At 38.9% G+C, this 21531-nt stretch overlaps 5 protein-coding genes and 1 long non-coding RNA gene across 6 annotated transcripts; 3 read left to right on the top strand and 3 right to left on the bottom strand.

Moving 5' to 3' along the window:
* Window positions 1-88: 88 nt before the first annotated feature.
* On the top strand, window positions 89-1107 carry LOC148729680 (uncharacterized). Its single transcript, XM_088725180.1, has 3 exons — window positions 89-124; window positions 402-626; window positions 659-1107. The coding sequence occupies exons 1-3, from the start codon at window positions 89-91 to the stop codon at window positions 896-898; spliced, it is 501 nt and encodes a 166-aa protein (XP_088581306.1). The 3' UTR covers window positions 899-1107.
* Window positions 1108-3738: 2631 nt separating this feature from the next.
* On the bottom strand, window positions 3739-7450 carry LOC111331851 (uncharacterized). The gene is made up of 3 exons (XR_002694961.2): window positions 6725-7450; window positions 5381-5468; window positions 3739-4857 (listed from the first exon to the last, which is right to left on the bottom strand). It is a non-coding gene; the product is annotated as an uncharacterized LOC111331851 (long non-coding RNA).
* On the top strand, window positions 3799-5212 carry LOC111331850 (uncharacterized). The gene is made up of 2 exons (XM_022937047.2): window positions 3799-4076; window positions 4395-5212. The coding sequence occupies exons 1-2, from the start codon at window positions 3799-3801 to the stop codon at window positions 4972-4974; spliced, it is 858 nt and encodes a 285-aa protein (XP_022792782.1). The 3' UTR covers window positions 4975-5212.
* Window positions 7451-7538: 88 nt separating the features above from the next.
* Window positions 7539-9685, top strand: LOC111331916 (uncharacterized). The gene is made up of 2 exons (XM_022937136.2): window positions 7539-7998; window positions 8621-9685. The coding sequence occupies exons 1-2, from the start codon at window positions 7712-7714 to the stop codon at window positions 9177-9179; spliced, it is 846 nt and encodes a 281-aa protein (XP_022792871.1). The 5' UTR covers window positions 7539-7711; the 3' UTR covers window positions 9180-9685.
* Window positions 9686-10491: 806 nt separating this feature from the next.
* On the bottom strand, window positions 10492-12314 carry LOC111331915 (tRNA-splicing endonuclease subunit Sen34). The gene has a single exon (XM_022937135.2). The coding sequence runs from the start codon at window positions 12278-12280 to the stop codon at window positions 11180-11182; it is 1101 nt and encodes a 366-aa protein (XP_022792870.1). The 5' UTR covers window positions 12281-12314; the 3' UTR covers window positions 10492-11179.
* A 1729-nt stretch (window positions 12315-14043) lies between these two features.
* On the bottom strand, window positions 14044-21507 carry LOC111331880 (uncharacterized). Its single transcript, XM_022937083.2, has 2 exons — window positions 21432-21507; window positions 14044-18218 (listed from the first exon to the last, which is right to left on the bottom strand). Exon 2 carries the CDS (start codon window positions 17965-17967, stop codon window positions 14812-14814), a length of 3156 nt encoding a protein of 1051 aa, XP_022792818.1. The 5' UTR covers window positions 17968-18218; window positions 21432-21507; the 3' UTR covers window positions 14044-14811.
* Window positions 21508-21531: the final 24 nt, after the last annotated feature.

The following is a 21531-nucleotide window of genomic DNA, read 5'->3' as shown; positions in this document are numbered from 1 at the left end:
GAGCGTAAGACCTTAACTGGACACAGAGCAAGGAAAAAATAATCACCCTACTGAGTGACACGTTAGGGACAAAGTTTCGAACACCGTGATGGAAAGTCCGCATGAAAGTGACTCTATTAGATTAGTGGGATTTTTTGTTGTTATGATATTCATTATTATCCTACCCTAAGCACGGCAATAACATCGTATTTCCCGTTTTATTTTTGTCATTTTGGTCCATTGTCGGTGTCTCCTGGGTGTGAAATTCATTTAAAATCTTAGTCAAATAATTCACGGCATTGATACAAAAGTCTCACGAAAAGGGAGCTTAACTGGCCTGTCAGTAATCGTACGTATTCAATCCGACTTTTCGTGAAAATTGACAGAATTTCCGTCACAGTTAACCATGCTTGTGAACGTAGTCGCAATTATATCCTTCACAAGAGCAACTTCTAGTGTTAAAAGGACTTCGCCGAAAGAATCAGTCTCTGGGCCAAGTCCAAGGATGTTACTTATACAATCTGACCTTGAGTGTTTGTTTCGAAATGCGCAAAGGATTCGTGAAATTACTGAAGACCAATGGCAATGAAGTTCTAAATTACAGGCAACTTACTACCAAAATGTTTCTCTACCAAGTCTTCGATCAAGCATTTGTTGGGTAAGCTGATTCAGTAAGATATGTCTTCATGAGTGCACTGTATGGGTCAAAAAATCAATCATTTACCCGACGGCGAATGGCTGCCGAGGATTGTGTGGCAAAGGGTTTTCGTGCTGGAATTGGGTCTGTGGCGATTGCTGCAGCCATGAGGGCTGTTACGAACACGATCTCTATTGTAGAGAAAATCCAACAAGTCCACACTGCCTTTTTCCACATTCCTGCGGTTTTACATCCTCCGAATTTGGAGGTTATAAGGGGTGATTAAATCGGAGGTGGCGGTGGTGGTAAACCGAGAAGAGGACGAAAAACATTTTTGAGATAACTCTGGTTTTACCAAATGATAATGAATACCAAAATGATCGAGCCTAAATGAAAGCATTACTCATCGCTGGCTTAACATTCACAGTTCACTATTTCTTACAATCTATGGCTGCCTCCAATTAATGCAGTCAAGTTGGGCATAGGGTAAAATATAGACTGGACTAGACTATTTTTTGGACGATTTTTTGGACCATTTTATAAGGGGGAAGGCACACCTTTAGTACTCAGGGAGGGGTGGGTGCAGTCGACAAGTACTGAGGGAGGGGTGGGGGGAAAGTGTTATTACTCAGGGAGGGGTAGTAGGTGGTTGTAATTGTAAACACTACTGGTTAATGGAGCTTCTACTCGATCGTAATAATTATTTTAATCGGTTCCTCGACTGACTTCTCCTACATCAACATTTTGCGCTGGGCCGCGGCGTTTCTTTAATTTTTTAGCCATGCGAAAGCGAAACTGCCACGTAAATACAAGACTTTGGTTCTTTTTGAAAATGTCGCGTTTACTATCCTCCACTGTTGAGTTACGAGTCTGGCATAGGTTATGCGTGTGCCTTTTGAGTCGACTTGTGCACCATCAGTTTTCCTTTGTGTAATTACCAGATTTATCTATCTTTATTTTGTCATTGACGTTATCAGACGAGATCACAGAATTTCCGTTCCTTGTCCCTTGGCTTTAGCCGCAAATATAGAGTTCACAAGCGCTATCGCAATTTTAACGTTTGTACGTTTACTATATGAAATCACTTTTGGTACAATCGTACAAAGCAATATTCTCTCAGGTGTCTCGTTGACACAGACCACGAAAACGCAGACCGCAGAGCGCAGACCGCACACCTCGAAAAACGTGTATACAGTGTGTAATTACCAGATTTATCTCTCTTCCTTTTGTCATTGATGTTATCAGACAAGATCTGGAATTTCCGTAATGCGAAAGCGAAACTGCCACGTAAACACTGGACTTTAATTTATATTGAAAATACTGCGTTTACGATCCTCCACTGTTGAGTTATCCGTGTGCCTTTTGAGTCGACTTGTGTGTGCACTATCAGTTGCTTCACGTTTTCCTTTGTGTATACAGTATGTTCTTACTGAATTTATCTATCTTCCTTTTGTCAGTGATCTAATCAGACGAGATCACAGAATTCCGCACTACACCGAAATACCTAGTCAAACAATAGAGTGTTTCTGTCTCGGAACTATCGGCTGATAGTTCCGAGACGTAAGTATTGTCTTTATTGTTCACCACTAAATTTTCTTTCGCGCGCCAGTTTAAAAACAATCAATAATTATTATGATCGAGTAGAAGCTCCATTAACCAGTAGTGTTTACAACTACAACCACCTACCACCCCTCCCTGAGTAATAACACTCTTCCCCACTCCTCCCTCAGTGCTTGTCGACTGCACCCACCCCTCCCTGAGTACTAAAGATGTGCCTTCCCCCTTATAAAATGGTCCAAAAAATCGTCCAAAAGATAGTCCAAAAAATAGTCCAAAATATCGTTCAAAAAATCGTCCAAGAAATAGTCCAGTCCAGTCCAAATTTTACCCTAGCCGTCAATTTGCGTCGATTTCTTAATTAAAATATAAACACTGTTGACAGAATGAAATGGTATCGCTAATGTAGTCGCATAAAATTTATTTGGTCATTATCTCTCGCTCCATTATCGCATCCCGCGCCCCGGGTAACGCACGAAGTTAAGTCAACACGAAACTTTTATGTGGTTTTTGAGTATCCAGTACTTTATGGTTTAAATTGAAACACGTATCATTATGGAAAGTCTAGGCGATCCAATATTTACTGAAGAAGCATTGGAGATTTTATGTTGAGTATTATTGTTCAAGACATCACGAAATTATTACGATTTGATATATTTCTGGAACGTAAAAGCCATTCATCGTCCGCCATAAACAAGCTCAAAAATAAGGGTTCAATCTATTGAAAACGGTGGCTTCATTATCTCAGAAATGTTTTACTACTTAGATTTTTTGCGCCGTAAATGTGTTTCAGTGTGGACAAAGAGGTTTCATTGAGGTATCAGGATAGATATATTGGAGAACACTTACAGCCGGCTAAAGTCATGATAAAGGCACGTTTTCGAAAGTTCAAAACAAGTTGACTTTGATAATTCGAACTCAAAACACGGCAAGTTGAAACAATGTCCCAAATATTTGCAATCACGATTTGTTTTCCTTCTTTTGTAAACTGGATGCCATTTCAAAGCATTATTGTTAATAATCACATAATTCAGAATTTGAGAGAGAGAAAGGTTCCACAAACTTAAAAATATCACCAAAATTAAACTTTCACAGAATCCTAGTCACTATTTGGACAACTTTTCACTGTTTTTTATATCTTTTTCCAATTAACGTTATCGTGCATGTTCTTCAAGCGTTTAAAGTAATTAGTGAACTGTCACGATGGCTTAAATAAATGCTGATTTTAAAAGTGTAATTCCACTCACAAAATTAACATTCTGAAGTTACAAGCAAAGTTTATGTGCTACATCACGTGTACTTTGAACTCTGTTGTTAATGTGGAATGAAAATCTCATTGATATAGAAGTTCATTTAGCTGAAAGAAGGTCACAGGCTGTGTTATGACAAAACCAACTGAATGCAGTTTTCTGTGAGCGGAAAGAAGCACACCCGCTGGGTAGAACAAGTGATTTTAACATTCCACACATCTACGAACAATATCCCAGCAACCACACAGGAACTCTTAACAATGATTTAGAGCTAATCAAACCTATAAAACCTAATATCTTGTCCCCTCGCATTCATTTCTTCAAAAACGTGCACGCGCTAACGATAACGATCGGTGGTAAATTGAACTGGACACAATGAATTGCCCCACATTGTCGCCTATTTTGCTTTTCACGATTTTGTGCATAGGAGGAATTTCTGATTGTACAGCTGTAGATAAAGGCCTCCTTTTCAAGAGTTTTTCCGCAGACCACGCAGAAGGATGTTACATCCACAATAAAACCTTGGGCGTCTGCTTCGATATTCAGGAAGGATTCATGAAATTGCTCAAGGCCAATGGCGATGAAATGGTTCTTTACATGGACCTTGGACCTGAAATGTTTTACTACCACATTCTGGATCAGGGTTTCATTGGGTAAGTGTGTGACTCAGCCCTCCTTTGAAAATGCATGGCTACTCATCAACTACAATAAATGATGAAAGAGAGTCTTCGTTTGAATTTTCCACTTAAGTACTAGTTTCATAGTAGTTGTGATTTCACGCCCTACTGTTCCTTTGTCATGTTTCATGTTTCTAAGGAACTAAGACAAGATCGACTGATTTTGGAGTTTATCAATTGACAACTTCTCGGTTTGAAATCCATACCAGAAATCCATTCGGAGCTCAATCTTTTTTGATTTCGCTGCAACAGAAAAGTCCTTTAATTGACAGAGCCTTTTTCCCTGTTCCACAGACATGGTCCTTCATTTGTTCATGTCCCCGCCAACATTCCCAGAAGTCCAGACGCACTGAGGGAGTTTTTGAGACGCAGTTCTCAGAATGATATGAAACAAGAAGACGTCACGAGGAACCACTATCTGGAAGCCATGAACGAGCTCCACTATGTCCCTGAAACTCACTTACTGAAACGGCTGTCAGCAGCTCTGGGAGATAACTCTACTCGGTTAGAAATTCTCCAGCCTTTCCACTCCTTATGTTTCAACTTACTGAAAGCTTCTGACGTGGAGATCACACCCGAGCTAAGAGCTGCGCATAGCATGAAGGAGGCTTACGCTGATTATGGTCAAGAAAGACAGAATCGCGGTTGCACGAGGCCACAGAAGAATAACTGCCGCGGGATGTGCGGTAAAGGATGTTGGTGCTGGAGTTGGTTTTGTGGCGATTGCTGTTGGCATCGGGGCTGTTACGAACATGACCTGTGTTGCAAGAAGAAACCGTACAGTTCTTACTGTTTGGCGCCAATTGGTTTAACTTGTTCTGGTTTCCGTTATTATAAAAAATGTACGAAAAGTAGTTCATGGTGGAAAAAATAATGCGCCTCGATGTAATACTCGGGAAAAACAAGAGAACGCGTGTTCTGACTTTGACTCTCAATTGTAGTAGTTTCATTTAGTCAGTTTCACTTATTTCTGAATGCGGCTGTACTTTCTCTCCAGGGGTTCTGAATAAGCTCTATTCTGCTATAATTATTGTCTCATCGGGTGCATGTCTAGGTGGAGGAGCAGTATTGATCAGCATCATGGGAAATAAAGACATTTAGTCAGTGGTTTATCAAGTAGTCTAGCTTCAGTTTCTTTTACCCGTTTTAAAAGTTCGGCCCCGCATAGGCCAGGATACCCCTTCCAAAAGTTTCTCAAGACTTCTTCAATTCTCCATCATTCAAAATAAACACCTGGTGTACTTTTTTCCCCCTTCCTCGATTTTCTGCCAACTATATACCTTTCTTGGCGATGCGACGAAGAAGATTCCAGCTGTAGAGGTTTTCACAAAATCACCGTGAATGGCAACAACTTCCCACCTGTTGTCCCTACAACATCAAAGAAACAAGAGCGGTGCAATGGTTAGATGAATTAGATGCAGCCTTAAATTAATTTTATTTTACAAAGAAAAGCCAAGCTGTGCCATACACTACTCATGCCATTACGAGTTAGCGATCTAAATGAAGTTTAACATATTCGATTTATACACAACTGAATAATCCTGGCTTAGGCTAAGTTCATTTAGAAACCATTTAAGTTAAGATCAGAGCTTCCAAAGCTGTTTTGTTTTGTGACAAATAGTACAGTGGAAAAAATTGGAAAAAAACTGAAAAAAAAAAAACAAAAAAACAAAAAAAAAACAAGTTCCCTCAATCTCTGTTTCTATTTTCAGCCATACAGCTTCAATGTCTGCCGGTCCGATCATTCAACCTCAGTTTCGATGGGATCCGAATTGGGAAATGCTTCCTTGTCGAAAATCATTCCACACTCTTCCGAATGCGCGATTATTATTTAAAATGTATGGCCTTGTTCCTGGGTATTTCTCGTTCCAATTTATCATACGAGATGAAACACGCGATTACCTAAGGGACTCTGTCAACAAACTGGTTGTTCCTTTACCGTGAACTTGCTAATTGAAAAATATTATTTATTACAGCGACGCAACCCTCTAGAACAGCTCACCCTGCAATCTTAGAGAAAGAATCGCTAGCTTTATCTTGAATTTATAAATTAGAAACACGCTATTCATGGAAAAAAAGCTTTTAGTTATTGAACTGATAATTTGGTAATATAAGTAATTTGTTAAGTCAAGTTTAGTTTCTTAGCATAGATAGAAAAAATTAATCTAATTATCGTATTTTACAGCCTGATGAATATTCAGTGGGTATAAAGAGAGAAAGAAAATTAATCTACCTCGAAGTCTCTTTAAAGTTGACTTGAATGAAATGTCTCTTTTGTTACCCTTGGAATGCACGCAGCTCTTAACCGCCTGGATAATCAAGCTGGCGAACTTGCTTCGGTAAACACTTGAATTTAATGCTCCAGTTGTTGACTGGATGTAAAAAAATGTGAAAAATCGCTGTTCGAGTGTATCTAAACATCCTCAATTATCAATGAGTTGACAGATATTCATCTGTATACGGATTAAAGGCGTCATCAGTAACACTCATGGGTCAATAGAACCACAAGGATGAGAGCTGAAAGTAAGAGCTCAAATTGTTCAAGTTCGTCTCTTACATTCTTTTCCATTCTTACTTGTTCTATTGGTTTATATTTCCCATTCAGAGTTTTCTTTCTTACTCACCAAAACAGTGTTAAACTTTGTATCTCGGGTCGAAACGAATCTTGAAATGTATCATCTAGCAGCTCCAAACTTCGATAAACCCAGCCTTGACACGAATTCCACGAGTTATTACTCCGACGGCCCGAGACATCGAAATAGTTCTAATCTGACACTCATCCCTTTGGAGTCATGCAGGTTCAGTATTTTCCTGTCCAATCTAATGAACCATGGCTTTCCTCTGATTTTCTTTCCTACAGATTCAAATGCGACCTGAAAACAGAGGACACATAGCTAACCTGTGGATGAACCACCACCAAACTATTAGTGCAAATAATTAATTTTTTTCGCTCTATTTTAGTTCAGAATATTTAATTAAACTGATCAGGGGTTTCATTGCTCCAAATCAAGACGCACATTCCTTTTTCTAATGATTGAGATTCTGCAATACTTCCGCAGTGAAAAGAAATCATGAAACGGTTCAGTATTAAGCATCATCCCAAGTTTAGTTATCTCCAAAATGACATCCTGAAGCAAACAAACATTGCGGTGGTCAAAATTTCACCGATTTCCTTAAGCAAAGCCGTCTGGTAACTTCTTGAATAACAAAAATATGCTGTCCGAGTAGCTCTTAAACTGCTTCGTTTAAAAAACTAGGGGATCGAAAACATAAACAATTATAGCTGAGAATTTCTTCCTTCAGCAGTGTAAGAACAGATGTTGCCAAAAAAGGAAAGCATGTGCACAGATGTATATATTTTTCTGATAATGATGAAACGGAATAAGATCCGGCGGAATTTTTTTGTGGCCGGCTTATGAGAAACTGAAACTGCTGGTCACGTTTAAAAAGTGAACTTTGGCCAGAGAGACAATACCTTTAAGAATCAAGTTGCCATACACTGTGGCACAAACTTCTACACACGGATTGGAGTGAATCCTCCATCGGGATTCTCAAACAACAGCAGTCGCTTCACTTCACGTTTGAAACTTCGAGCGTTTTTTCACGGTGAAATGTCTTCTTCAAAAACTCCAATTTCTTTTTTGTTAACTTTGGCAGTTTTTTGTTGCTCAGTAGCAAGCTGTGATTGCAAATCTATAACTCAAGCGCTGCATTTCGAGGATTACTCAGAGCATCGAGTAAAAGGATGCTACTATAACAACCAGACCTTGGGGATTTGTTTTGATATTGAACAAGGTTCGATGAAAGTGATGAAGACAACCGGGCAAATAATAGTGTTTTACCAAAAACTTGGTACAAACATGTTCTATTACAAGATTATAGATCAAGATTTCCTAGGGTAAGTGAAACGTTTTTTATTTACGCAATCGTAAGAAGAGTCGTCATTGACCCGTGCTCGTTTGATGAAAGATATTTTTCTATCAATCGTCAGCAGCTATGTTATGTTGGAAAACGCCCTCGAGCCTTCTCAAACCTTGTTATTCTATTCTGTACCGTCATTCATAGCGTTTGGTGGGAAATACCGGTAATGTCATAGTCGGCTATAGAACTACATGGGGTTATTTAAAATTAAAAAGAAGCCCTAGGACAATGGTGAAGTTGTTTACCGGCGCACTTGTAGTGAATCTGTCTTAGTGTAAACAAAGGGAAGGAGAAACACAGTTTTCTGGTGTCAATTTGTAAATCGACAACATTTAGAAATTGCACTGTCATGCCGGCATTACGTGAGATAATCCTTCCTACATATACATTTTTTGAAAGCCGTATATCACAGATAACAACCACATGTTTGAAAGTTTCTTAAAAGAATGTCACAGTTTGTACAACGAAATATCCTGCGCCAGAACTACTGGAATACTAATTGACTCGAAAAAATAGACCACGCGCTATTTTAAAGCTGGAATAAATTTCGTCTACGGAGAATTAATTCCCTATCAATGATTTTTTTCAATCCTCTTTAGGCGCGGTCCATCAGTGTTTTACGTTCCCAAAGCCATTCGTAAAGCGTCGCACAGTCTTCGCGAGTTTCTGAACATGGATCGGACCACCGAGGAAACACAAGTCGAACTAACGGCGTTAAAAACTCATTACAATGAGGCCATAAGAGAGCTGCGGCAAGAACCGGAAATTAAACTCCTAGAACGCTTGTCAGCAACACTTGCTGAAAATGTGACTCAACCGGATATGTTAAAGCCATTTCATGCCCTGTGTTACAGTATCCTGAAGACTTCAGACATTCAGATCCCACATGAATTGAGGGCAACACGCGATTTTGGAAATGAAATTTCTGGGCACCATAGCACAAGACAAAAGCGCTGTGACTTGTTACTTGATCCCAGAAATAATAATTGCACTGGTATGTGTGGTCCAAACTGTTATTGCTGGTCTTGGGTCTGTGGAGATTGCTGTTTTCATCAGGGATGTCTTGAACACGATATATGTTGTGAGAAATTCGGCGCTTGGAGTTCTCACTGTGTTTTCCCACTCGGCTTCACTTGTGAAAGTTACAAGGAATGTTAACGATAGAAATGACACAAACTGTCGTTCTTTCTGTGAAACATGCATCTTTTGCTTAAATAAATTATACTATGATAATATTCACATTATAAATTTTAAATAATTATATATTTTTCCGTTTCAAATAAGTTTCATTTGGGTTAGAAAACAGGAACTCAGAACGCATCCCTGGTACTTTGCTCTTCAATCCAGTACACCCCAGCTGACATCAGTATGCATATTCTCCATACTGTTATCCATGCATTTCCTGAGGTGCTAACAAGGAGAATTTGTTTAACAATCAAGAGCTTCTTTAGTTGGTGATCATTCCTTTATTCTTGTGACTTTTATGTATTTTTTAGGGGTGGTATTGTAAGAGAAATTAGCATCATCCAATGCACTACATCTAAAACCCAGAGATTTTTCTCACATCACATCTTGATACTCAGTGTTACAGTATCCAAAGCATTATTCCAATGGTTATGTGTATGTAAATAAAGAAAGATGATTCTTTTTATTTGGTCAACCAATATGTGAAAATGTTCTTAATTTGTCCCATAAATGCAGGGGTTTCATTATAGTTTTCAGCAGGAGGGCTACTGGTTTTCACAGGCTGGCAAAACTTTTTGAACTGTACTTCTTTATAAGATAAAGTTTCCTCCAGATGGTCAAACCAGGTGGGCAAAACTGTCCTCACAACCTGTCAATTTTCCCAGTGCCCTCCACTAAGCTACAGAGAGCTCATCAATGGGTTGCACTCAGAGAAAAAGAAAAAGAATTCTTTATTTGACCAGTAAGTGCTTCAGTGTTTTCATGTTTCTTTATCAGGGTTAGTGCACGAATTTCAGAGTTAAATTTAAGGACTTTTTAAGGAGTATTTAAGGACTTAAATTTGACTTTCAAGAAGTCATTTTTGCTATGAAAAAACGCTTCTCTAAGCATTTGTTTGCAATAATGGGAGCACATTTTTTCCCAAGGCACTCTTGAACCAGATAACTTTCTAAATTTTTTCTCTTTTATTGTTTCCAATATATTTTTTCACATTCAGTGCATATTTAAGTAAAAAATTCAAGGAGTTTGTAAGGATTTTTTTAAAAATTTCTTATTTTTAAGTAGTTTTCGAGCGCCCTTAAATTTGCAAATTATATTCGAGTAGTTTTCAAGGAGTTTAAGGAGTAGCACGAACCCTGTTTATATACTCTGTGTTAAGAATGCTTGTCCCATTAACCACACAGATACACTTCATCTGTTGTAGTACCAAAGGCCTGTGAAAATGTGTTTCTTTGAATCCAATTATCATTGAAAAATTACATCAAATGCCTGAGATATAAACATGTGAGGTGATCAGCAATTTAATTTTATTATAACCAGTCTTCTTTCCTGTCTAATTTTGTTACACAAGTGAAAAGAAACAAAGGTAAGAAAATATATCACCCCTAACAGTGCAAAAACATTAGAAACCAGAGGAGCAAAGGAGAACAGACAAAAGAAAGGAGTTTAACTGTGTATGGCTAGGAGATGGAAATGCTTCCTGCATTCCCTCAATTTAAACATTGAACGAAATTCAAATGAAAAAAATAATTTGCACACCAGGTCAGTGTTTTAAGCCACCTATAGGGTAATCATTTCTCTTAAAATATTTAACAATTATTCTTTGAAATCGAGGTAAATAGCGGCTAAATATTTACCGAGCCACGAAGGGGCGAGGTAAATATTCCCGAAAGCCACTATTCACCGAGATTGAAAAGAATAATTGTTTTAGTATATACACATGAAGTGATCTCAACAAAATTAATAGGAAGCCATTTAAAGGCAATTTCTGCTTCTGAACTTAAGCAAAACGCGAGTTTACACCCGCTATTTTGTTTTTCACATTATCCACTCGCTCGGAGGTGTACATTGTTGATTAGCATGAGATAGCAAACCAATCAGATTGCTTGAAATACCAAGATCACTGAGTGTGTATATACTAATTTGATTTGGAAATCAAATCTAAAGTTTGTTATCATTACCTCTTTAAATTTTTAACTAATCCCACTCCACTTGATGGATGTATACAAAATCTCATCTGTCTCACCATTTACAGAACAAATAAGAGCTGTTTTTTTCACAGCAGCACCCAGTCTTCCTGCTGAGATCATCTCAAATGGAGTCATCTTCTTTCCCCATGGAACAATTATAACAATGTAAAATGAGTGATACCTCATTGGATCACCAGGATACGCTAGTAAATCTCCTCCAAATTTAACACCAGATGTCAAATAATATCCTTTTGACCACAAGTCCAAAAATACCCTGTAATGTAGCTTTTCAGTTTCTGTATAGGGGTATGTCCAATGTGCAGCTGATAAAGCCTGGAGTCTTTGAGATGGCATAATTGTTGGAATGTGAATCAAAGTTCCAAGGGCTGACAAAGACTTTTTTCCTTCATAATTAATATCACAGTTAGGTGACACTCTCTGCAAGCAAGACTTGTCCTTGCATTTACATCCCAATTCATTTTCAGTGTTTTTAATAAAAGAAGTGGCTAAACTGGCTTCAGCGCAATCGGTTTTGTTTCCTGTTTCTTCATTACTTGTCAAACCATTGTCAATATTCCATTTCGTATCCAAACGATTGCCAACTTTTTCTCCCTTTTGGCAGAATTCTTCAGGAGTGTTGTCGTCTAAATCTTCACTTTTCACTTTTTTCACTGGCTTAGTTATCCCTTTATCTGTCTCTCTCAGTTTTCTTTTCCGTTTCCTTCCCTCCTCGATAATTTCCGCTAATTCCATCTGCTTTTCCTCTCTCTCTCTTTCAAATAACTCTATTTGTTTCACAGCGCTGTCACGGCGAAGCTCATTAAACGTTTCAATTTCTTTATTCGACGGAGCTGGGAGATTTTCAGGCAAATCAAATATCGTTGCTAATCCCTTATCGATAAGCAGCGTGGCCTCTGCTTTGGAAAGAAGAAGCGGCAGAGAAAAGCAATGGTTCTGTTTTGGTTTGCGAGGTAATGATCCAATGAGTGATCCAACTATGCGATATTTAACCCGAATTTTTTTAGCATCCTCAGGGTTCCAAACGAAAACTTTACCGAATTGAGAGAATAAAGTCACACACGATTCTTCATCGCCATCCTCCATATTGAAAATTGTATCTTATAACCGCTGAACTTGTCTTTGATAATCGCGGGCGGTAACAGCAGAGAGCCTCATCTCCAGTCTCCAGCCGCAGGAAGATTTCATTTATCCTGGTCACATAAAGCTAAGCAGGATATCAGGAGAAAACGAGGAAAGCTTATCAATCACGAGCCAAAGAAAAAGCGATTTGTAAGCTTTCCGAGTTACATGACTAGTTACATCTGGGTTCTGTAACCTGCTAAGGCATAGGCTAAGATCGCCTCCCAGTTAAAATAATTGAGAAGAATTTGCTACCTTTCTATAACATCAAGAAATGGTTAGATATTCTAGTCTTCTCGGATAGGGACGAATAAATGAAGGTCCCATCTCCTGCAGGGTTAGGGGTAGGAGACGTTAATTTCCCACGCACGAGATTACTGTGTGATGGATGTCCTTCCCCGGGGTGGGATGGGTGGGTTGGGTTTAGGTGGATGAACCTGGTAAAGGAATACGTGTCCTATGGTTCTTCCACCTGTACAAAGTACAATCTTTAGAAACAAAGATTGGAAACTGAATTGATCAATCATAGATGCGTACTATGTTCATTACATTATAAATGCAGCTATCACAGACAAAAGTTGGTCGATAAATTTTATCAAACAGGCTCAAGGCTTTCTTTCTTTCAAAATTTTAAAAAGTTGTCTTTTCTCCCTGACAAGACCACACAAAGCGCGTTGTCATCAAAGCCTGGGATACGATACACGTTTTTTACTAGCTACGATTCGTAATACTTATCACGGAGGCGACCGGAACCCATGCAATGGCCTCTTTGACTTGTTTGTGAATGTAGACATTTCAATCTCTTTTTAAAGTTCAGGGTGGGTAATCTGCCTTAAGCACTGAAGATTAATAAAAGTGATGGACAGACGCCAGTTGGTCTAGACGCCTGTTTGAGGGCCAGCAATATAAACACCACACCAGACATAGCACGCTACGGCATACCTGAAAACTCAATACTATGCCAACTAATGCATGCCAACTAATCAACTGAGAGGCGCCGGATTCAGGGCTCTCTGACTCTTCTTCAAGAAGGGGGGGGAGCTAAGGTTGGAGGGGGAAGGAGAGAGCCGGAACATGTTGTTTTAGGGCTCGCAGTTAGGATAATTACAAGTGAAACAAAGACTCGACTTCGAAGGCTTACAGTTGAGTAAGACACAGCATGACTCTACTTATAGAGTAAGGTATTTCCGGCGTGCCTTCTTCGTGGCTCGACACAGTATGACTACACTTAAAATAATTAAAAATTTGAGTCTACTATTCCTAACAAACATGTTGACCCTTTAACCCCATTGGTGACCAGGACAGAATTTCTCCTTACAATATCAAGCAGACAAGAATTCTGCAGCAGACAATATCGAGTTACTAATGAGATATCAAGAGTGAAAGAGTTAGGGAAGTGGCCATGATGGGGCTTAGCTGAGTGAAAATCATCAAACAGTCGCCAATTAGTTTCATGTTATCTGCTCACTTGAAAAGTGTTTCTTCTTTGGGTGCAGGTTCTTTCCTAATTGATGAAGTCAACAATCGCGTAATTTCTTCACCGCTTAACTTGAACAGTTTCCAACTGAGCCACACGCGATCTCCTCCGAATGTTTCTGCCTTGTTGATACTGCAATACCACACATGAACCGAAAAATTCCGAAACAATAACAATCTCGAACACAAACGGACAAACCACTCACCATTCACGAGTTTACTAGGTAACAGGCGATGAAAAATCCCAACAATACTTTTGTTACTTTTATTGAAGTAAACGCTATTTTTCTATTCTCCACGTGTCTCGCAAGGACCTGGCTTCTCTTAAATCATGTCATTAACAATAATGGTCAGCAGGAAGTGCTATCATAATTTCCATTCTTACTTTTAACTGGTAACGTTTTTCAAAAGGCCTGCTAAACCAGAGACCGCTTTAATCTTCTCTTGGTCCGAGCGTGAAGTAAAAGCTCACAACAAAGAGCGTTATCATGGCGGAGAATGCGTTACAAATGCATTGGTTCCTCATGCTAGGGATAAGTGTAATTTAAAGGTCTGTTTAACTGCGCACAAAACCATGTAGAGAAACACAGAACTGATCTACGTTACCCAGAACTATTCTCCCATTTTATTCAATTCATGGTCTTTTAGTCTTCCTTTTCTGCCCATATCACTAAAGTTCAAAATCTGTCAACATTAAATTTGTGTTTCCTCCTCTAAAACTACGGATTTTCCTTTGCCCTAATTCTATGTACATCGAAATCCTTGGTCATTGCAAATTAATATAATTTCTGGTGTCAAAAGCGAAGAGTGCGACACTTAGACAGTTTTACATTAAATGTGAAAAATAAAAACAAACCGCGTTGAAATATAGTATATTCAAATTAAATAAATTTAAAATGCGCATAAAATTTGTCCTCAGTAAAGTTCAAGCGCATATTTCTGTCTAAATACTCGTTAAAAATTGTTTTTTCAACACGCCATAGAGAGTTCATTTAAGTAGCCATCGAGAAGTAGTATCCTCAAACAGGTTTGACGTAATCGTTCTTTCTTCTCTGTGATTGGCCACTCATGCTCGACGACCGTGACGTCATCTTGCTGTTGCTCATGCAGCCAAGACACTTATTTTCCAGGTCCCAGAAGCAGGTTCGGCAGTAAAATACCTCACAGTCTTCCGTGTCACAGTGCAAGTACTTTCTGCTAAGTCCAGTGCCACATACAGAACATCTTTGAACACTGACTCCTACAAACTCGAACACTGCTTTTATCCAGCTGAAATTATTACACAAAACCAGTACTGCGTCCAGCTTGTTGAGTGTTTCATTTTCTTCAGAGAAGTTGTTCATATTTTCGATAACCGATTTGTAAAACAGCTTGCGCTCTTCAAGAAGTTTGTAGTAAAGGTAAGCAATGCGTTTTCTCTCTCGTCTGGGGTAGAAGCGCGACGCAATCAAACGGCGAAGGCGAAGGATAAAGGCTTGGAGAATGATGATCAAGAGCAGAACTCCCAGAAGAGTTGACAAGACGATGACGTAAGACTCGTTCAGCCTCTTGAGTGTGCCATCGCACCTACCAGGAATATTGGAACGTGGTTCCTCTCGAGTGATAACAAGATAAAAGTAATGATCTAAGAAAATAATTATAAGGGCATAAATCAAATAAACAAAGTAAAACATCAAGTATTTCAGCATGCTTCTTTTCTCGCTCTTAGCCAGTTGACAGCCAGTTGGTTGAACGAATCTCTGTAGCTCGGCTTTCTTCAGTGGAACCAGTAGGTCAGCGGCTCCGCTTGACTTGCGCATGTCCTCGATCGACTTGAAGCGAAGCGTGAGATAGTGATTGTCAAACTCATTGCAAGAAAGATACCACTTGTGATAACTGTACGCTTCGTACAATACAATTAAAACCAATAAAGGTAACAACAGAGTTATGATATGGACAAAGTCACAAGGTTCCCCTGTTGCGACAACAGTGTTATTTTTGTCCGTGATACTATCTTTTGTTGCCATTCGCTCGGGGAAACGTCCAATTATTTTCTCAATTTGTGATAACGTGTGATAACTCGCGTTGTTGATGTCTTTGCACGTTTCTCTTATCTGGCTGTCAGTGAGGTGATCACAAGCGTTCCTTGGCGTAAGAAATTGACAGTTTGGTGGGTTCAGTTTCGTACATTGGCTGTACATGTTGTCGATCTCAGAGGCGCAGATGTTAAATGCGCGCCGCAGAGAACTCATGCAAATTGGCTCAAATGAATTATTATCAGCAGACAAGTTATCTAGACTATCAGCTGATGACAACAGGGAATTATTCATGTATTCTTGCAGTTCGTGTGAAATGTTCTCGTACATTATCAAACGTTGTACCACAGCACGATTATTTTTATCAGCCAGAACAAATCTGGCTGGATTATCACTACTATTGTCCGCGAAATGTTCAGTGTCCATTAGGCAAGCTCTGTGATGGGTGACCAAGCGTACATTCTCAATAAAATTGCACATTGGACCAGAAAGGATGAAAAACGTGATAAGCAACCAGAGGGAAATTTTCCCACCACATGCAAATAGGCTTGGGAAAACCAGTAAAGCGATGCATTGGAGTCGCGTCTTGTCGAGAAATCCGAAAATTGTTGCCACAACAAAACCCACGATAAGAGCGGAAACGATGCTCGTCACAACGTGCAAATGAGCGAGGAGAAAAAATGTCAAAAAGATGAAAACACCCAGAAGCAATCCTAAAAACATGCCCAGTAAAATTCGTAACTTCGGTCGCCTCTTTGGCGCGAGCAGTTTTTCTTTGGTCTCCTTTACTGCAAGCACCGCATCCTTGATGCTCTCCGTAGAGCGCTTGCCTTCTGTATCTATACTCTCATACGAAGCCATTCTGTTCTTCATTTGCTCTTTAGTCTTCCTGATTACTGATGATGTTGGCTTCAGAGTTGATGAACCATCTTTTGATTTATGATTTTTATCTTTCGGTTTCTCGACTGTTGTTTCATCTATCCCTCGCTTTTTCGTCGAAGGCGACGATGGTGGTGTTTTGTAATGCATCGGTGTATCGTAAATATGTGGTTCGTTACACTCCGCACAACCTTGGTCGTTTGATCGGGCAGGTTTAGGTGGTAAAACCACGTTTGGGACTTGATAAATATTCGCTTCGTCCTTCAACAGTGGGTTCTCTTGAATATTAACTGCAGCGCCCCCAGCAGCGCGCTTGTTGGTCACGTTTGAATGATTTTTCTCGCCAGAGTTCTTAGCGTTTTCTGTCGGATTAATTTTGCCCAGCTGAGTTTCTGCTGGTTTAGAAACTTCCTTCGGTTTACTACTTGTGAGCGTCTCTCTCAATTGGAGTTTTGTCTCTTTGCTTTTCTCTACAGGTTCGTAATTTCCATCCTCGTTGAAATCTTTATTCGGCGTGGGCTTAGATCGCAATGAATCCCTCGCGGTAGCTGATGTCGGTTTTTTTTTCGTATCCACTCGTAGTGCCGCTTTCGTTTCTGTCGACTTTAAACTGTCACCACTCCTATTTAAATTCAATCTGAAAGGCCTTCCAATCGCTTTAGGCGGTTCTTTTTCTGTTTCAGTCGCCTCGGACCCTGGTTTCTGTTTCTGAAGTGTCTGGAGTGATCTAGGGACAAACTTTGGATCCTGTTTATCATCTTTCATTGGATTTCCGGTTTTTGAAACGTCTCGCTTCGCTGATTTCTCATCATCGTTACAATAATTTCCATCTACAGAATCTTCTACAACTCCTGAATCTCCCGACGTTTCTTTTCGTTCTTCTTTCGCTTTCTCTTGTGGTTGTTTCATACTTCCGGCAAATGGTTTCGGGTAAAGTGGCGTTTTTCTAACTGTAGGCGTAGTTGTTCGATTTTGAAGCCATGCGGGCTTCTTGTCATCTTTTGCAGCCGGTTTTTCATCGCTATTAGTCTCTGTATCAGGACTTCCTGAACCGCTCCCTTTTTTATTATTTCCAGTCAGTTTTGCCGCACAACTCTCAGGAAATTTTCCAGTTTTTCCACTGTTCAAATTTTTGCCATACATCCATCCGTCTCCTCTTTTACGAACGTCGAAAATAATATCACCTTTTTCAACCGCCATCGGCGAATCTTTGCCACCAAACCTGGCTTCTTTAGGATCGGGTGCAAAATCTTGAGTTATTTTAAGATATAAGCCATCCATGATGTCTAGAAATATGATCGGAAAGAATTAAAAACGACTCTTTTCACGATTGAATGTCACTAGGTTTTCATTTCGCTCGCTTGTTTGAATTTGAATCAACTAAACAATATCGATGGACGTGTTGTCATTATATCGCATCACGTGACCGGTTTTCCAGCTGACTTCACTCACGCCACATCTCATTGGTTCCGCTTGATCGCCTTTAGAACACTTGATCTTTAGCTTTCAAATCACTCAGCTACGGATCTGTTCTGCAAATGGATGATAAATAAGGCGTGCTACTTTTAAAAACAATAACAAACGATATCATTAATTAAAAGCATTTGACACTCGGTGTCATGTTGCCAATTTCCTTTGCAAAAAGGTTGAAAAATTTAATCGTAATGTGCCGCAATTTTTTAAAAGCTGTGGATATGTTTTGGTCTGTTGTTACCTTGTTTAATAATATTTTTGGCCACCGGCATGCAAATTTATACTTGTTTTATAGCAAAGTCGAATCACCTGCTATGCAATTAGAATGGAATGTCAATTCACCCACTGGCTCAGATATCAAGGTAAAAGTATTGGACACGAATTTGAAATGTCATTTCTAAACTTAGCAAAACATGGTACAGAATACAAGAAATTGTTTCATTATCAAGTGTGCCTGCTCTTGTGAAAAATTATGGCTCCCAACAAACTGAGGTTATCAATTTTTTTCATTGTTTAAATCATGATATATCATTTCAAAATTTGCCCCGAGGAAGTAACATCAAGATGTCTCAAGGAAGCAATATTTCTTGCTTACATGAACCATACAAAAGTTTTGACTCTAGCAAAAATTTCCCTGATAACTAAGAAAAAAAGCACTGTTAGAAAAAAATTGCTTTTCCTCCAAAAAAGGTGACTTAAAACTAACAATATGAAACAAAATAAGTTTAATTCTTGGATAAAGGCTTGCCAAAATAAAGTCATAACTGAATATCTGTATAAAGAAATTCTTTACTCTGCTTCACTGAATAACATTTAAGCCAAAGTGATAACTTGATGACTCACAACTTATTATTTATACCACAAATTCAATTCACAAAAAACAAGAATACATAAAGTACATATACATATCATCAGATTGTTTTAAATGACTTTGTGTTTGAGCTAACTATGAAATGTGGTAGTGTCTTTGCTTTTGCAAGAGTAGTTTAAAGCAATGTAAAATAATTAAATAATATTTTCACAATTAGAGAGAATATCAATCAGAATGGCTGAAATTAAATGTCACTTCTTGGAAAGAGAGACCAAAATAGTTTGGCAAACGATCAAATATAAGGCTTCAATTCAGTCCTGCAAAACTCTGAAAGATTTGATCAAATATCTAAACCAGATCAGTAACAGTGACGAGCTCCAAAAGTCATATCAAACTTCTTAATGCACAGGTAGCAAAAATGTATTTGTTTAACCCTTACTGACTCAAACTGCTTAACATACACTGCCTTGGAGAATGAAAAATTGCATGATCCTGAAGATAATGATCGTTGAACATCATCTTCGCATTAAACCTTTTTTCAGGACAGACATTCTCTATTCGAGGGGGGTATTGGGACCTCTGGGAAGCCGCGAAACCGGAGAAAAAACCTCCAAAACCGAAAAACCGATGAAAAAAGGTAGCAAAACCGAAAACCGCATGCAAACCTGACAAAACCGCTTCATTTTCACCTTTAGAGGGGTCAAAAAGGAAAAACCAAAAACCACATCAGAGTTTTCGTGAAAACCGAAAACCGAATGCAAAAACACGCAAAATCCGCAAACTGCTCTGAACATCAAAACCGAAAAACCGAACCTTTTTGGCCCAAAAACTGAAAAACCGATCCAAAAAACAGTCAAAACTGCAAAACCGAAAATCCCAAAGCCCCCCTCCAATTCAATTCCTGTTTAAAGATTAAGTGATTCTTTGAAAATGAAGCCCTAGAGGGTAAATCCTGCATTGTATATTGTTTCAAATTTACAAATTATTGTTTTTCCTCTTTCTTAAAACTGGGTGCATCTGACATTAGTGATCTACACAGCAATCATCATGAGATGTCCTACTTTGTACAAACCCTTTAAATGGTTTCACACACATACAGCAAAGCTCCCTCAAGAGGAGGAGCATCTGACTTTAGTGCCTGAAAGTTCTTCGACTTAATTATGATATTTAGCAGACAGTAAGCACTGTTTGCTTTAATTTCGTCTTAAGTCTTTTTCACTTTCTTCTGTTTGAATTGAAATACTTTTCAGTAGTTCTGAAGTTTTCAAAACCCAAGGCTGTGTCCTAAAAAAAATGAAGAAAGTCCAGTGCTCTGAAACTATACAATCCTAGGTGCCCAGCATATGGTTTTTATGAAAAAACTAAAATTCCTGAGTTGCCCAAGAGCAAAAAGTAAGGTGCCAGGGGTCACCCAGCTCTGCTATAGCACAGCCTTCAGACCTTTCAGTGAACAAAGTGATGAGAAAACAACGAGAGAGAGATAAGGAGGGGGGGAGGGGGAATTTGATCACCAAGACATTATGCAAAGATCCTGAAAAGTTTCCAGAATCTCATTCATCTATGAATGTTGACAGGCAAGTAAAAAAAAAAAACTAGTACTTGACCATTCCTGTTGTTAGGACTATATAAGTTTGCAGAAACCCATCCTAAAAACCCCTTTTACTATCACTTGGGCAACTTTTTTAAGCTACAGATGTCATTTTTTGATTCTATTTCATTCTAAGACATATCTGACAATTTTCAGTGAGAATTAACCAGAAAATCCTTTCCTCTACTGAAGCTACATGAAACAGGCAGGTACCTGAGTTCAGATGAAATCATCACACTGGACTACTAGGGACAATAAAAATGCCTCACCAGAACAATTTAAAAAGTACGCTTGTTTATACTAGAGAGTGTGGTTACTGCACACACAAAAAATGAAATCAATTTATAAAAAGAGTTATATTTTTAAGTATGTTCATTTAGTTTTTAAATAATTTTGACATAAGAGAATCCAGAGCCCTAGTAAAAAGCGGTGTATAGAGCACGAAGATTCCCTAAACCATAGTCATTTCATGTTAAAATACATCAAAAGAGCAAAACTTTTGGTCAATTATGAATTAAGCTGAGCTTCTTTCAAGCTTTTGTTTTTATTGCAGATTTCCCCTGGTCTTACGTCTAAAGTCAAATAAAACATCAACGATCCAGACCCTTCCTCTTACTACTGAAAATACACAGCCCTCATAGGAAAAACTGGAAGAACTGAGTAGAGAAGGCTTTATAAAATAATGAACACTGCAGAAATGTCAGAAATGCATGTGGAAGCCACGCGACCGAGGATTCTAGGGGGATTCGAGGAGTGTAAGGTAAAAATATCATAATGGAATCGTCAAAGGCTCTATTTTCGAGGTTGGATCGTAGAAAACGTTACAAGGCATAAATAAACAAGTATAATCAGAGATATGTCGAAAACTCTTACCTCTAGCGCGGAAAATGCTTGACGCCCATCGAGAACCACAGCTGTTATTTCGCCATGTCGTTACTTGCACCTGCACAACAAGAGCCCGCGAGTCGATATC

This window comes from Stylophora pistillata, chromosome 6 (assembly GCF_964205215.1).
Source record: "Stylophora pistillata chromosome 6, jaStyPist1.2, whole genome shotgun sequence".
Taxonomy (NCBI): domain Eukaryota; kingdom Metazoa; phylum Cnidaria; class Anthozoa; order Scleractinia; family Pocilloporidae; genus Stylophora; species Stylophora pistillata.
Note: the sequence above shows the minus strand (reverse complement) of the source record. Positions and strands in the feature narration are given on the sequence as shown.